Here is a 16,214-nt window from a genome sequence, read left to right as displayed (position 1 = left end):
AAGTGCCGCTTCCTTTAGGCACCTCGTTGCCATCAATTATTTCACACTTTCCGCTCTGCATTAATGTTTAATCACCAGCATTTGAAATGACCAGGCCTCACATTTCGGCAGGGGAAGAGGGCTGTTTTCCATTGCAGCAATGCCAATAGCACAGGACACAAGATACAGTAGAAAGGAAGCACAATTTGAAGCAGTTTCACACCACAGCTCAGTTCCTACAGCCAGGTAACCCAAAGCATTTGTTCCTCCATTCCAGCAGCAACTCCTCCAAACACCATACGTCCCAGGGGTCAGGGCAACTCCAGGTGCTGCAGGCAAGACCTTGCTGAAGACGGGAAAACACTCGCTCTGTTGTATTCGTTCCCAGCAACTAATGGCACTTTCAGCTTTGCAAGAGTCAGAAGCAACAGGCCTGGCCCTTCCTCCCTAAGGTTTTTCAAAGTAAACCAAGGTTTTCTGTTTCTGCTCAAAATAGCTTCAAAGGGACTGACTTTTAATAGAGTAGGTACTCCATCCCATCTGAAAGTAAAGGCTGTTAGAAGTGAACACAAAATTGAAATGATCAAAAACTGAATGATCACTTAGTTTTCTTTCCTGATTTCAAGAACACTGTTAAAAGTTCCCTTTATTTTCAGGCTGTATTATTAACTCTACCAAATATCAGTCAGCAGCAATCCCTCAATGTCACAGAAGAGGAGCCAAAACCAGGTTAGGATTAAACTGGATTTTCCTTTATCTTTTTAGGCCAAACTGAGAAAGCACATCCAGAACCCAAGCGCTTCAGAGTTGGTGCATTTCCTATTTGGGCCACTGGAACTGGTAAGCCTAATTCACGGGTTTTGCTGTGAATTCACTTTTTATTTCTAATGCTGCTTTTGCACTTACGGGCAGCTAAATTATGCAGAAGAGCCAGCAGGCTGCTCAGAACTGCCCAAAGCTGTCTCAGTAAAGTCCAGAAGCAACAACATCAGTGTTTCTGGTCTCTGATCTAATACCCAGCTTGAATTAAACACATAAACCCTAGCAAATACAAATCTTTCCACCACATTAATAAAGAATTACTGTGAGCAGTGCAAGCCAAATTCTGCTTCTTCTTGGGAATCTGCCTTCAGGTAAACATGTCTCAGTATTTGCACTGAAGGGAAGATTCAGGAATCCCAGCTTGAAAAAGAAGCCAGAAGTGACACAGAAATACCAAGCAATTTTCCATTTTTTAATGTGGCAGTTTGTGATCCTGTCTCCAACAATGGCTAATTTTTAGATTAAACCCTGCTTTGACTCCAGTAGAAAAATTCCTGTGTTATGCAAAGATTTAGTCTGATGTTTCTTGAGACAACTAAACTGATCCAAAAATTAGCTGCTGCCAACAGGAGTCAGGCCATCCCTTGGCATGAAGGGTTGCCCTCTGGCTTTCATTTTATTCCATAGAGAACTTAGCCAAGAATTATTTGCCTTATTTGTCTGTTTTTATTTGTTTGTTGTTTGTTTTTAATTAATCTGCTAATCAAATACAGTACAGTGCAAGGATAGAAAGGGGATACTGAGGGAATACAGCATTCCTTTTAGGTAGCAGCAAACCATTAATTTAGTTCATCTGTGTCGTGAAACCTCACCCTTACATATGAAGGCACAGAGGAGAGCTTTGGAAGTGCAAGTCTGATATGAATTAGTCTGGTTTTAGAGGTACTTGCCATGGAGGGTATATTGGCTTCCTTTGGTGTGGGCATGGACAGGGACTCCAAATGATCAGAGTGACTGATTTTTGTCTTAGATTTCTCTTCTTGTATGTGTGCTGCTATGATATTTGGAACTTTCCCTGCAATATCTCTCGTGTTTGTCTGTAATCTAGATCGTCAATAGCTGTGCTGGCCCTGAGCTTGCCAGGTCTGTCCTCAGCCCGCTTCTGTCTAAAGATGCCACAGATTTCCTCAGAGGACACCTGACACCAAGAGAGATAAGCCTCTGGGACTCGCTGGGAGAGACATGGACCAAATCCAGGTGAGGACAGAGCTGCTGTCTCACCAGGCTCCCCAAGTTCTTAAGAAAGGCAAAGGGGATGCTTGATTTTATGATCATGTCAGAGGGATGCTCTGATGTCCCTGCCTCTCCCTGACAAGCAGTACTGGATGCTTTCCAACAAACGCTCCTTGTGAGCCTCACCACATATTCCCCATGTTCCCTGTTTCATGTCCTAGAGCTGAATGGCCCCGAGAAGCAAACATTCCCACCTACATCCCCAAATTCCGCAATGGCTGGGAACCACCCATAGAAATCTTCCGCGGAGCTCCCTGGGAAATAGACATCGGACACTTGCAAGAAGAGGTTAGTCTCATGCTCCTAACCATCCTTTCTTCCTTTCACCCTCCCTCTCCTCTCCCCTTTTTAGAGTGAGAGGGATCTGCCCAGCCTGCAGCTATTTTCTCTGGCCTCTGGAGCTGGCACCAGGGGAACCCAGCAGCACTGCAGGGAGAGCAAAGCTGTCAGGCACTTCTGGCAGCTTCCTCCAATTCTGGTCTGACTTCTCTGTGCGACCATGGAGTTTGCCATGGCGTGTAACAAATAGTCACCTCAAAATTCGGTTGGATCTGGTCACTCCAGTAAAATACAGAAAGAAAATAAGGCCAGATTCATCACCTTCCTTTCTCTTTGATGCAGCTTTCCCCTTTCCTGGTAGCACTGACACCACGTTTACCTTTCCAGCTATCATCAGCCAACGGATATCCTTACCGTAATTCCTCACTCAAACGCGGCCAGACAGCCGATCAGACACAAGCTGTGGATGCCTTTAAGCAGAACGTAACTCAGCATGTAAATAGGTAATGTACCAGCACCAAAATGGTGCCTCGGCTCCCCTCGGTAACCTCATAACACCCACTGCACCACATCGTGATACCAGGATGATTTGGCATCCTGGCAGATCACTCTCTGCCATTATTAATTCAGACTTGTTAACAAGATCAAGAGAACTCCAAGATCAGACAAGCTGTCTGCTTTTAATCATCAGCAGGTCTACAAGGAAATGGGTTACATGTGTTTTCCACCATAAGAGGCAAAAATATTGGCTGACTTCATTAGTCTACCAGTTTATTGTTTCAGAACATCAGCCCACCAAAGTGAAATTAAAGAGCATGTGCCTTTGGATTTTTCCTAAGACCTCTGAGTTTCAAACTCTTCCAAAAGGACAAATGAATTCTCTGCCACTCCACATTGCAGCGATTTGACATGAAGTTCTGAACTGCCTTACCCTCTGCCCAAGAACAGGCCCAGACTACACTAATGATCCATGAAATTTTAAAGACTTGATGTCCAGACACAGCAAAGCAGTTAACCATGGACTTTTCCAGAGCCAGCACTAGACTGGAAAACAGCTGCAAGACAGACTGTTTGTTTCATGTTTTCATATTTTAATCCAAAAGATTTATGAGCTCTACTGCTATTACAAAAAGCTCAAATTCACAGCAAAATCCTCAAATCTAGTTGTATCAGCAAAACAACTTATTCTTCCCATTTTCCCCAACAAAGTTCCTGGTGGGACATAAAACGGTAGAGATACAGTGTGCTGAGTGGAGACAGAATTACAGAAACAAATTCTCTTCTCCAATTTCATTTTTCTTGGTGATGTTATGAAAAATAAGAAATTAGTTTACATGAGAAATTTAAACCCATCTTAAGTGACTGGTAGATATTTGCATAAGAAATATTTTCATCTGTTAGTCTCAGCAGAGGGAAATGATAAATAGTAGTATTGAGTTCTGAAATACGAATTAGCAGCGTGCCATTTTACCAAGGTGACCCTGAGACACCACCCAGCCTAACTGCAGCATGAGCTCATGGAAGAATAGGAGGATGTCCTTCCTCCTGGGACAGGTGTTTGACCTTTTTACCCACCTTTCAGACTAACAACAGCAACTTTCCCTTGTGTTACATTTAAGAAAAAACAGCAAAGCTAATGGCACTGAGGCAGATGCTAAAACTGAGAATGTGCTTCCATGCCTCTTCAGCCCAGAGCGGACTTCAACCAAGTCTGCCCAGTTGTTTGCCAAGATCACAGTCCTGGGACAGCCACACTTCCTGCTGTATTCACACCGTCTTCTGGGTAGTTTGAACTACTTTTCTAACCGAGAGACCCTATATTAGCAAAAGTACCCATGCAGCAGTATTATTAGCTAAACCAGGGCTTCGAGCTGCAGAGAAGCATCACGAAAGCCCCAAGCAATATTACAATAGCCAGCAAATGTCTCTCATGTAAAACCTAGGTGCACGCAGAATGCACATTATCCTCGTACTCCTCCAACTGTCCCCCTTTTCTCATGACTCATTTACCTTCTGGAATGCTACAAAAGAAGTAATTTCTACATAACTCAGGCTTTTTGCCCCCCTCCCTGCCTTCAGGCACTGCCACCACTCCCCTTCTTGACAGGTGGATTCACTCTGTCTGAAGGTCTGCTCCAAACATCTGTAGTGCACGTGGCTGTGAGTAGACTGAGTGCTGTCCCAAATGAAGTGAACTAAAGACAATGCGTGTTATTAAACCACTGAGCCAATGGTTTCAACATTTTCAGGCCACCAAAAGCTACCTTCTTCTACCAGAAGACTGCAAAACGAACTAAAACTAAACATAATGGACTTGCTTTTCCAAGTCAGGTTTTACAGATGCCTCAGGGGTAGTCTGCAAACAACAGAGTTTCCACAGATCCTACACCAAACCAAGATCCACAAATCACTGACCAAAACCAAGAACTCAGGAACAGAAAAACATAACACTAAAAAAACATAGCTGCTAGTGGTGCTGGAAGCACTGCCTTCACTGAGTTACACTGACCTTGATATAAACTGCTGTAGCTCCACTGGAGGAGAATCTCACATTCTGTTGGCATGCTCATTCTGGATACGGGCACCTGGGACTCTTCTGCATTGTGCAGCTGGTTGCAAGTCATAAGCAGAAAGATCCATAGAAGGTGCACTAAAATAGTTCCTGCATACACTTATGCAACTAGGCAAGATGGTTTTTCCATACTGCAAATGTTTTTGGAACTAAAAAATAATAGTAGCTCCCATCCTAGCTGGAGAAGAAAAAGATGAGGTATGCAAATTTTTCCTAAGCCAGGCAAAACAAAACAAAACAAAACGTAAAACCCCAAACATTTCAGTTTGGACCAAACAAAATCTTGTATTTCAGATCTCCACGTTTGACAATCTAACATATTTATTTCATCTCTCTCTCCAAACGAAAAGCTGGTTGAACACTGAAAGCCATTAATTCTTGTGTCAAAAATTTCCAAGCAAAACACTTGAACACATTCCTCCCCACATCGAGTGTATATTAGATTCAAACTCGCTTTTCCTGTGAACCTGTGGAATTCTGTTTCAGTAGCTCAGCACTGCTTGATGAAAAAGCCCACAGATTTCCAGTCAGTTCAACCTGTGCTCATGTTTGACACCCTTCTCCCAGCTTTGGTGCTTGCTTCTCCACTGCCCTGGCACACAAGACAGTCGTTTCCACTTATCAGGATACGACTGTTTCACAAACATTTTTCACAAGGGGTAGAATGAGAGCATTTTCTTTGTGCTTTGTCAGTCTCCTCAGTCCTTCCTGCAGCAGAAAAGCAATTGACAGGGGAAGAAGCCTTTTCCCCCCACCTGAAAGCACCAGCCTCAGCGTCACCAATGACACCAATGTCACACAGCCATCACCACCTGCTTTTTGCCAGTGGCTCTATAATGCCTTAGTTGTTCAATTGGCCTCCATTATCAGTCCTTTTTTTTCCTCTTGCAGGAATTTTGAGGCACAGGGAATGGCCCTGCCGAAGAGATATGCCAAAATCCGCTATGATTTCACTGCGCGAAATGCCAATGAACTCTCAGTGCTTAGGGATGAAGTCCTGGAGGTAAGCGAATGTGCTCAGGAAAGAGGTGGCCCCTTCTTCCCTTTCTAGGAACAGCAGAGAGATCTCAAGGTACTGCCAAGTGCCAGCTCATTTTTGCTTGATATTTTCTGAGCAGCAACAAAGCTTTGTTCAAATCTAGAGCTCACTATGCTTTGTGTCCTTTGCTCAGCTGAAACATGTCAGTAGCATCTTAAGTTTGGAGGAGGAAAGAAAATGAGTCATTGTAGTGCACTGCTCATGCACTTACCAGGCCTATGCTCATTATCATCTCCCCTTCCTGTCCCCAAAAACGGGAATTCTTTTCTACAAAATAATCCTTTCTCATAACTTCTCTCTTGCTGCACCACTGGAGAAGGTAGGACACAACTTGGTCTATGCACTAACTGTAATGGACCTCAGATTTGAGGCGAAGACTTCAAAATGTTCAAACTGTAGCTACCAGCAAAGCTCACTCATTCCAGGGAGATTACTTACTGCAAAGTAATTCTTTATAAATAAATAAATAAATTTCTGTTTAAAAACAAGCCTGCTGAAAGGAGCAGGGAAACAGGTGCAATAGGAGATATCTCAACAGTGAGTGGTCTCCTTGCCACATCATGGTTATGACATGACACATGATCAAGTCATACGATAACCCTCTTGCATCTGTGGCAGGACTTGCTTTTAGCTTTATTTTAATTCAAAAAGAGAATGCAAAATCAGTCACTGGAAAAGAAAATTAAAGAAAAAAAAAAAAAGATGGATAAACAAACAAATTAAGTAGGAGCTATGAGTTCTTAATCACCCCGGAGGTGCTCTCCTCTCACCATTAGGGTAAGTTCAGATGCTTTGCAGGAAAGGCTTCACTCCTGAATTGCCAATAAGTGCAACAGATCTGCTTGCCAGCTCCTGGCCCCAGTGATGTTATTCTGGCAACTTCACATTACTGCCTGGTTTCTTTTCACTGTGTACCATTTATATATTCCAGAAATGTGATGTTTTCAGTACCAAAATTGTATATTTTTCTGTCTCAGGTATTGGAAGAAAATAAGCAGTGGTGGAAGTTGCTCAACCGGAGCGGGCAGGCTGGTTACGTCCCTTATAACATCCTGGATGAGGTGAAACTGGAAGAGCTCGAACAGGTCTCTACTCAGGTGATATTTATCCCATAGCCAGGTGCAGGGTATAATCAGACCATAACCTTGTAATTAGACCTCCCTGGATTTCTTAGGATACTACGTGTGGGACAGCGTGAACCTTCACAAGTAGATGAGCCGGGGTCCTGAGTCTCCTACGATAAAACTCCCACATTTTCCCACCATTTATTCCCCCTCTACCCCCAAAAAAAGCCTATTCCTCCTGCCATGCAGCAGCCTTGTGCTTTTCTCCTGCTCCAAGATGCCAAGCACACTACCTGCTGCCAGTGGCACCTGGTAAGCAGGGGCGTGGGACAGCAGCAGCCTGCTGTGAAGCAAGACCCTCACTCAAAGGGACACCCACCCCAAGCCTAGCACCACGTGTTGTCATCCCAAACACAGAAAAGGTGACACTGAGGTGTCCCCAAACATCTGCTGGCTATGGTGGCTTGAAATAGTTCCACCTTCTGCCAGTGCCTTCCCCCCAAACCCACGCACTTCTCAACCTCAGGTTTATCACTTTCTGTTGCGAAACTGCTGGTTTCAGGGCTGTGCTGTGAACAGGATGAAAGAGCTAATGCAGCCATGAAAGCAAATTTTGCCACCAAAATACTGGAGTTTTTTTACTGGGGATTATATCAAAAACTGACAGTTCTCTCATCCAGTTCAATTTGGCAGCAGGACCAAGCTGCTGGAGTGGAGGTAGATGGAAATACCATCTGAGTATTAAGTGAATATAGTTCTCAAGCACTTTGTATTGCAAAAATGTGGAGGTGGAGAGCTCCAAATGCCCTAAGGAAGCATGGAATTGCTTACCCGCTTTGGTATTTCTCAGTTTGGGCAAGGCATAAAGTGCCCCAGTAGGCCCCTGGACAAAAGCCTTGCTAGTTTAATCACGAAAATACCAGAAACCTCTTTCCAGACTGCTCCAGGCACTTAGAAATAGTCACACTCAACATCCAGTTCCCGATGGGATATATAGTTCCAAATGGGATTTCTGCTTGTTTTCTTTTTGTATTAGAATCTTTCTAAGAACCAGACCTCTCCAGGTGGCGAGCATGACATGCTTCATAGGGGTATAAATGCCTTCATGCTGTATTCAGCCTTTGCTTTGGTTTGTGTTAATTCCCATGAGAGCCCAGAGTCAAACTTGATCCACACAGCAAGCACCTCCTGAGTTCACATGAGGCTCAGCTGAGGGGTCCCAGATCGCCACAGGGAGGACACAGCAATTTGTCCCTCTCCTTGTTACCATCTGGGGGAGGCAAAAAGTTAATAAAATAAATAATAATAATAATTAAAAAAAAAAAAAAAAAAAAAAAAAAAAGCAAAGAAAATCTTACACCTTGCTTTTCTTTCTTATCATCTAGGCTAACCAGAGGTACAAAGCAGACCTGAACCCCAGAGGCTATGGACCATCCAGCCCAACTCACAAGCTACCGGCCAGCTATGCTGGGGATAAATGGGGAAGTGAAATGTTATCACGCAACTCTCCCCAGGACGCCAAAGAACGTATGTGTCCCACGCTGCGCTCACAGCAGGCTCAGGCAGCCCAAGAGCTTGGCACTGCGGCTTTGTGTTTCAGGACTTAATTGAAAAGTTCCTGTGAACATGTGCTTTTGCATGCTCTCTGTCCTGTTTTCTTTCTCTCTTGACTTTTGCAGTAATGCTATTTGCTATTTTGCTATTTTTGGTTGCTGTGTGCATGTAGGCAGTGACCTACCCAAACACATGGCCCCTGGCACACGGCTTTGTGTGAGGAGTGGCTGCACCTTTTAGTGATAGGCAGGGGACCGGCAGTGATGTAGAGGGGAAATTCCAATAGTGCAGCAGCCAGCAGAGCAGTCCTGAGGAGCTCAGTGACTCATGCCATGGGCTCCCAGGCAGCCTGAGAAAAGGCAGGCAAAAAGGTGATTTAATATCAGCTTAACCTTCCCCTTCCTCCCAAGGAGAGAGATTCCTTTCACCCCCAGCATGATTTAATGTGTCTAAGTGACCATACGATTCAGGCCAAGCCCTTTCTCTTGCTTCCCTTCCTCTTGTCGCACACGCAGTGCCCACCTGGCCTGTTCCTTCACAAAGTTTCAGAGAAATCCCAGCCACCGGATCTGTCAATACCAGACCCACATCCCTCCCACACCTTGCACAAGCCATAGAGGATCACAGAACGTGAGAAATACCAGGAGCCCTGCTCACCTCACCGCCTTCACGTGCTTGTAGCAAACCGGCTGCTGGGGGCCACAGCCAGGGTTCATCCTCTTTCACCTTCTGCAGACTCCTGAAAGCAGAAGCCCTTTTGGGACAAGGGAAGGCCCCACAACACCAGCATCACAGACACCTATCTATTCATAACACCAAGTTATTCTCCTCACAGTCCTAAAGAGTTTTAAGGAAAAAGTGATACTGGATGATGCGTCACCGGAGTTTTATGAGCGTACTGCCAGTTCAAGCTTCCTGCCACTTCTATTTAGCTGCACAGCAAAAGCTGGAGGGCTGAGGATTTGGGTCGGAGAATTACTTATTAGAAGTAGCAGTGAGGACTGAAAAGTGGAGGGAGCAGGACTACAGCTCAAAACCAAGACTCTGGTGATCCCAGGCTTGGCCTTCCACATTGGGTAACAGCAAAGAGACAATAGGAAGGAAAATAAATGGCAACACAGAGGCATAGAAAAATGAGAACCTGTTCTCAAGTACATATAGTCAGACCTCCCTGACTGCTGCTGTCTCATGTGGTCTGTTTCTCCCCCCACCCCGCTCTGCTGCAAAGTTTGCAGGGCAGTTTCCTTGTTTCAATAGTCTGAAGGGAACTAAGTAACTCAAAAACAGGAAGATGTTGATCTAAAGCAAAAACTCAACAGCAGAGCAAGACACCAGGGAGTCAGTCCCTTGTCACCACTTGGCAGCCCCACCAGATCAGGTGTTTTACACCACTGAGTAAACTTCTGCTAGGTGGTGTGTGTGTGTGGGGGGGGGGGATTATGTACTTTGAATGAGGTGTGATGAACAGGATAGGTTAGAAACACAAGAAACAAGAGATCAATTGGAATATATATATTTATTTATATAAAATAGGTCAAAATATGGGTCCTTACAAGCACCTGCTATAGATACTAGCCATGCAAAATGAGCATGTCCTTATTAAAACCTTATCCTATTATCTTACCCAATATAATACACTTTTCCCCCAATAAGTGCTTTTGAACAATAATTTTCAATGGGTAGCCTAGCTCCTGCTGGCTAAAAGCAAGTGCCTGTATAGATGTGAGCTCTCCTCTTTCACACCAGACTAATCTCTGCTCAGTTAAGCAAGATTTGGAGATTTGCTTTAAATGAGACAGGTCAGTTTGCCAGCTGGCACCATGCACTTTTCTCTAGCAATTACGCAGCTCTATTAATACCGGGCATCATCAGGGCTGGAAATTTCATTTTTCCTAGGAACACTAGCAGTTGATCCAAGACTCTCTGACTAGTCCAATGGACATTGCTGAAGCAGTGATGTCAAAATCTGAGGCCAAAATCCTGGGGGACAGTTAAACTGTATGAAACTCTTAAGCAGCTTTTTAGATTCAGTGGCTGCTGTGCGGATGATGAGCATCTGGCTGTTGTTTTTGTGATTTCTCCTCTCCATCATTCTGGAGAAAAACTGTAGAAATATAGGTTTCTCCCAGAGAGAAAAGCAAGGTTTCAAAATCCAAATGAAGTTGAAAAGCTTGGGAGGAAAGGCAAGCAAATCCTGCTTCATCAGTCTGCCAGTCTCCAAAACCTTGGTGGTATCCCATCTGTTCTTGATTGAAGTTTGAAGATCAAAAATGTTAAATTGGAGCAAACCTATTGCTCTAATTAAGTACTTGATCTTGTACTTTAGAACTAAAACACAAAAGTAAGCATTTTCCTTTGGTGTGTTTAAAAAAATAATAATACTGCTGAGCCACATTCTGATGCTTGTTACAATTTCACTGCAAACATTAATTTAACTGGACTCATGACTGAAGACTTGGTTTCACTCCCACTCTTAACCTTGTGCTCTAAAAGGTTTGCCTTGTTTCCACAGAACTTCTGCATCATATGGACGAAGTGAATGACGAATTGATAAGGAAGATTACAAACAGTAAAATTCAGCCTCCCCACAGAAATTTCAAAGTGGAAAAACCTCAGGAATCTTTTGTGCCCCTCACCTTCGAATCCAGCGCTGAAGAAGTCAAAGCTTGGCTGGAGGCAAAGTCATTCAGCAAAGGGTAAGATCTGCATCGCTGCCATATAAAATGCTGGTCCTTCATTGAAAAAGAAGTTGGGTAGGCAGCTTGCAACATTTCAGCTGGATTTACTTTCAGAGACTGTGTTGCAAACTAGATTTCACTCATATTAAACGTAGGCTATATAACCAGTACATTCAGCACAAATCAAACGCATTTTGTTCCTCTATACTATCAAATACAGTGCCTTATGGTACAGCAAGATCTCACAAGTAGCTGCAAATAAAGGAAGGGCCTTGCTCATCCACACAACTGAGAGGCAGATGCTGTACAACATCCTCCACTGCTGCTCATCTGGCCCCACTTAGCCAGTTCAAAGTACTGAACTTAGAGGAAAAATAATTAACTCACTAACTAACCCCACAACCTGAAAGGCTCTGAATTGCAAATTCCACATGACTGCCTACCTCTGGAGAAACTGTCCTTAAGTATGTTTGAGGAAGAGACAAATCCTCGGCTAGGGCTAGCAAATCGCCCCAGCCACATGGACCAAAATGCTGCATGTGGGTGAGGGTCCCAAGTTACAACTCACGCTCTGTGCGGTGTGCTACGAGAAGCTGGAGGATCACTCCCCAAATGTGATGTGACCGGCATGAAACCACTGCAGTACCCACGGGGCTGGACACACACTGGGTGCTGGGGTGACACTGGTGTCACCCACTCCTCCCAGCCTGCTGTCAACCCCTCCAAGAGCTCGCATTACCCAACAGCTGCCACATTGCCAGGGCTTTGCATGTGAAAAGGTCCTGGTGCAGGGGCTGTACTTCATCTGCTCCCAGCCCTGTTATCTCTGAATCCTCACCTTTGGCAAGAGTCCATGTGTAACACAACTATCTCCTCGTTTTGTGTCTCCCCAGGACAGTGGAACACCTTGGCATCCTTACTGGAGCTCAACTTTTCTCCCTGAACAGAGAGGAGCTGAAGAAAGTGTGTGGCGATGAGGGAAACAGAGTGTACAGTAAAATCACAGTGGAGAAAAACCAACTGGAGGTAAGTAGCTTTCTGGATAACTCCCACCCAAATGGATGCCTGTACCAGCAGTGTCAGATGGTGCTTTAAACATGCATTTTAAGAAACACAATTAAAAATAATAATAATAAAAATGAACCCAACCCTAAAAATACTGAGAATTCTCTTAAGCAAAACGGCCTCAAATCTGTAAGGCGGATCACCCTGTCTCCACTAAAGACTGCCTTTTTACTGTTGCCTTTGATATTCATTCTACTCTTATGGAATTAGTTAAATATTATAATTTAACCACAGCTTGAAGTCGAAATTCAAACTTGCTGTTTTGTTTCCATTCTAGAAAAACAGAGGGGAGACAGAGCTCCAAGAAATTATGAAGCGTCGCCAGGAGAGGATTGATTCTGCTAATTAAAATCTATCTGCTTTTTTTTCAGCTATTAGTCATAGTAGTGCAGAAAAAGGGAACAAAAGCAATGATCCCCAGTCCAGACAAGAGAGAGCAGTGCTCCACACTTAGCAGTGTAATTGCCATCAAAGTGACAATTCCTTGAACACTGTTGATAAGGATAGACATTAAGACCATGTCCCATTGGGAAAGGTGTTTTAATATTGCATGAAGTTTTTTTTATATATATCTATATATTTTATACTGAAATTGTATGTGCATGTGATCAGAGTGGATCAGAACTGACACGGGTCTGAATGTAGGACAATGGCTGGACCCCACAGAGCTTTTAACATACGGCTGTACATGCTTCTGGTCCCCTCGCCAGCACGGCTCGGGGATGGAGGACATGGCACGCTGCACAGAACAAGCCAGCCTGAATGTTTAGAGTCTGGGCTATGGAAATATGTCTTTTCCCTACCTTTTGTTTCCTTCTTGGTGGCAGATATCCCCTGCAGCCCACTAGTAAAGGCTCAGTGGCAGTTCAGTGCCCTTCCTGCCCCCCTCTGCCCTCTGGAATTGCAACACACATTACATAAGACTGGGCTGCTTCTTTAAATACACGTACCAGTTAGTGCTGCCTTTGAACAGTGGAAATAAGCTTTCATTGCGTAATAAAGAGCAGGATCTGAGTGACAACTGAAGTGATTTTAATCTGCAAATAGGTGAGCTCAGCCTGATCATCCCTGCTTACGCAGAGGCTGGGGCTCAGGGCAGCTGCGCAGCCCTTCACCTTGGCACGAAGCCTGTATCCGAAAGCTGCAGAATTGCCAAAGCCAGGCCTCAGATAAGAAGAAAAGCCCCCACCATTTGCTCCCCACCTAGCCACACCCAAAGCCATTTTCTGGATGTTCAACACTCTGCCTCACCTTCGCATTTTCATTGAATAATCTGAGATGCTTCCTAAATAAGAAAACAAAACACAATTGGAACGGCTGTTTTAATATAAAATAAATAGCCACAAGGAAAAAAAAAAATGCAAAAAAGTCATCTGATTTAGTAAATGCTGCTGTTCTTCAATTCCTATTTTTCTTAATAATGTTATGTGCATATGTATATATCTTTCTAGTGAAATATCCCCTTACTCTTACAATCTATAAATAGGGATGAGGAAAAATATTCCTGTCTGTAGAGATATAATCAAGTGATTGTGCATCAATATTTTACTCAAAGTTTTAAAAACTCAAGCAAGCATATAATAGATTTCCTGTCCACAGCACGTTTGGCACACAGTGTTTAGGTCTGCGTTTTACTTACAAACTTCGTAAGAATACACTAAAGCAAACACATCTACAGGAAGTGCCCACAGACTGGGAAGACTTCGCCTTTCTCTCATTCACATGTTTACTTTGGCTGAATGGGGATTCAGGCCCAGATTCCACAAAGACTTACACACCTTACATGCGTGCTTTCCTTTATGTGCTGTGAAAGGTCCCCACCTCCTTCACAGAGAACCCCTCAAAAGGCTAGGCACGTACCTAAGTCTTTGTATAATTTGGGCCTGTGTTTGCACATTCAATGAAAAAAAGCTGTGCAGATGCAAAGCAGCAGCGGGGGGACAGGGGTCTAACTCTGAGCATACTGATGCATCTCTCAATTTTGGCTTAGTTCTTCCAACCACGTTTCCAATGGATGATATATTTTCCTTAATAGTTAAATAGCTAATTGTTAGCACCAGCAGAATTAGGGTGCAGGCAGGTAGCTTGAAGAGGAGGATCATGTATTCAGTCACAATGCTGCTGGCTTGCCACAGTGGCTGGAATTTGCAAAGGGCACTCACCTGGTCAGGGAGGGATGATGAGGACAATTCTCCTGAGAAGCCCTGGCTCCGGATTTGGGTGGAGATGGGAAGCAGGTGTGAATACTGGCAAACTATTGGTGTTATAAGCACAGGAAGCTGAATCGTTTCTAAAATGAAAATAAAAACAAATGGTGAGCTTGGGAATATGATACCTTTCTTGTTTTTGTCTATGAGGTTAAACATAGAATCACATGGAATAATAGTTACTTGGGATTTTAATAGAATTGTACACAACAGTTCCGTGAAACTAAGAGCCAGGGGAGCATTTTGTAAAATAAGAGTGTCAGTAAACCTTATAGCAGGTCACTTTAAAAATTTCCACATGACTGAGCTGTGCATCTGTTATATTTGTACTGCCTGCAGATAATGCTATAATGCACTGTACATTAATGTAATTGAACGAAGGATAAAATGATATAACCATGCACTATATAAGATTTATTAAAATAGTTAAGTTATACTTATAACTCCATCTCTGTCTCTTTCTTTTGGATATAAAAGAAAGCAACAGGACTGAAAACTGTTGTTAAGGGTTGGCTTTTATTAATGACTTGTTGCTGTGAGTCTGCTCAGATACACAGCAGAATATCTGAACCAGCACATTTCCTTTCCTTTCTTGGGAACTGCCATTCAAAGAAAGGATGTTATGGCCTTGATAATCATTCTAAATCGTCTAAAAATAGCGCTAGGTAAAAATTCCACATATGGTAACAATCAAACAGTGGGAAAGTTACCAGCTGAATCCAAAACATCCCCTTTCTTGGCATGCTGAGTAACAAAAATCTGTTACCTCTGGAACAAGCAACTGAGGCAGAATAACAGTACTCACACAAACAGGTAGTGTCCAAGACCACATTTTGCACTGACAAGATAAAAATGCCCAACTGTGGTCAATGACAGCTAATGGAGGGCCAGGAACAAAGAGAAGGAAAGGGATATACAGCAGAGACCTTCAAGGTTTGCAAGTCTTGGCAAGGACCCTGGAGACAATGAGAATATGTTTCTTACAGTCATAGAATTCAAAGCAGACTTAAAACTAATGCTTCTTTCCATTGTCCTCTCTCCGGGTTGCACAAAGCGTGTGAGGTTTCTAGAAAAGCATGTGCCTGTATATCAGAAAGGGAAATTACTGTCACAGCTTCCACAACTGAAACAATGCAAGACAAAATGAAGGGAACACCACGATCCAAATTGTCTCTGTCTGAAGGCCAAGTGGCAGCTTCTGCAACAACTGCAGCCAAGTCCCATTCCCTATTTCTGAAGCGCAACTGTGCTAACAGGGCTTTTAAATGGCTGGCACAGAGGATCACCTTCTCCAGAGCTTGAATGGAGCTGAGGCACATGAAGAGCTGCAGGTGCCTGAGGAGAGTCATAGAATCATTAAGGCTGGAAAAGTCCTTCAAGATCATCTGGTCCAAGCATCACCCTACTACCAATGTCACCCACTAAACCATGTCCCCAGGCGCCACGTCCAACCTCTCCTTAAACACCCCCAGGGATGGCAATGTCACCACCTCCCTGGGCAACCCATCCCAATGCCTGACTGCTCTTTCTGAGCAGAAATGTCTCCTCTTTTCCAACCTGAACCTCCCTCTGTGGGAGGCAACTTGAGGCCATTCCCTCTAGTCCTATCACTAGCCCTATCACCTTGTAGTGAGGGGCCCAAAGTTGAACACAGAGAACTTTGCACTAGGGGAGGTTTAGGTTGGATATTAGGGACAACTTCTTTACTGAAAGGGCTGTGAG

The 16,214-nt window shown here is 43.8% G+C and overlaps 1 protein-coding gene across 2 annotated transcripts in view; it reads left to right on the top strand.

The window, feature by feature from the left end:
• The window catches only part of EPS8L2 (EPS8 signaling adaptor L2), a 61,225-nt gene extending 46,290 nt beyond the window's left edge, over nt 1-14,935 (top strand). For both annotated transcript variants that reach the window (XM_068683615.1, XM_068683614.1), the window contains 10 exons: nt 745-819; nt 1,850-1,998; nt 2,196-2,322; nt 2,701-2,816; nt 5,777-5,888; nt 6,902-7,009; nt 8,374-8,515; nt 11,055-11,238; nt 12,114-12,246; nt 12,563-14,935. In XM_068683615.1, the coding sequence (XP_068539716.1) occupies nt 745-819; nt 1,850-1,998; nt 2,196-2,322; nt 2,701-2,816; nt 5,777-5,888; nt 6,902-7,009; nt 8,374-8,515; nt 11,055-11,238; nt 12,114-12,246; nt 12,563-12,634 (1,218 nt within the window). In that variant the 3' untranslated portion in view covers nt 12,635-14,935. The remainder of the gene's footprint in view (nt 1-744; nt 820-1,849; nt 1,999-2,195; nt 2,323-2,700; nt 2,817-5,776; nt 5,889-6,901; nt 7,010-8,373; nt 8,516-11,054; nt 11,239-12,113; nt 12,247-12,562) is intronic.
• The last annotated feature ends 1,279 nt before the right edge of the window (nt 14,936-16,214 follow it).

The sequence above is a fragment of the Anas acuta genome, chromosome 5 (genome assembly GCF_963932015.1).
Source record: "Anas acuta chromosome 5, bAnaAcu1.1, whole genome shotgun sequence".
NCBI lineage: Eukaryota > Metazoa > Chordata > Aves > Anseriformes > Anatidae > Anas > Anas acuta.
This window is presented reverse-complemented; position numbering and strand designations above follow the sequence as displayed.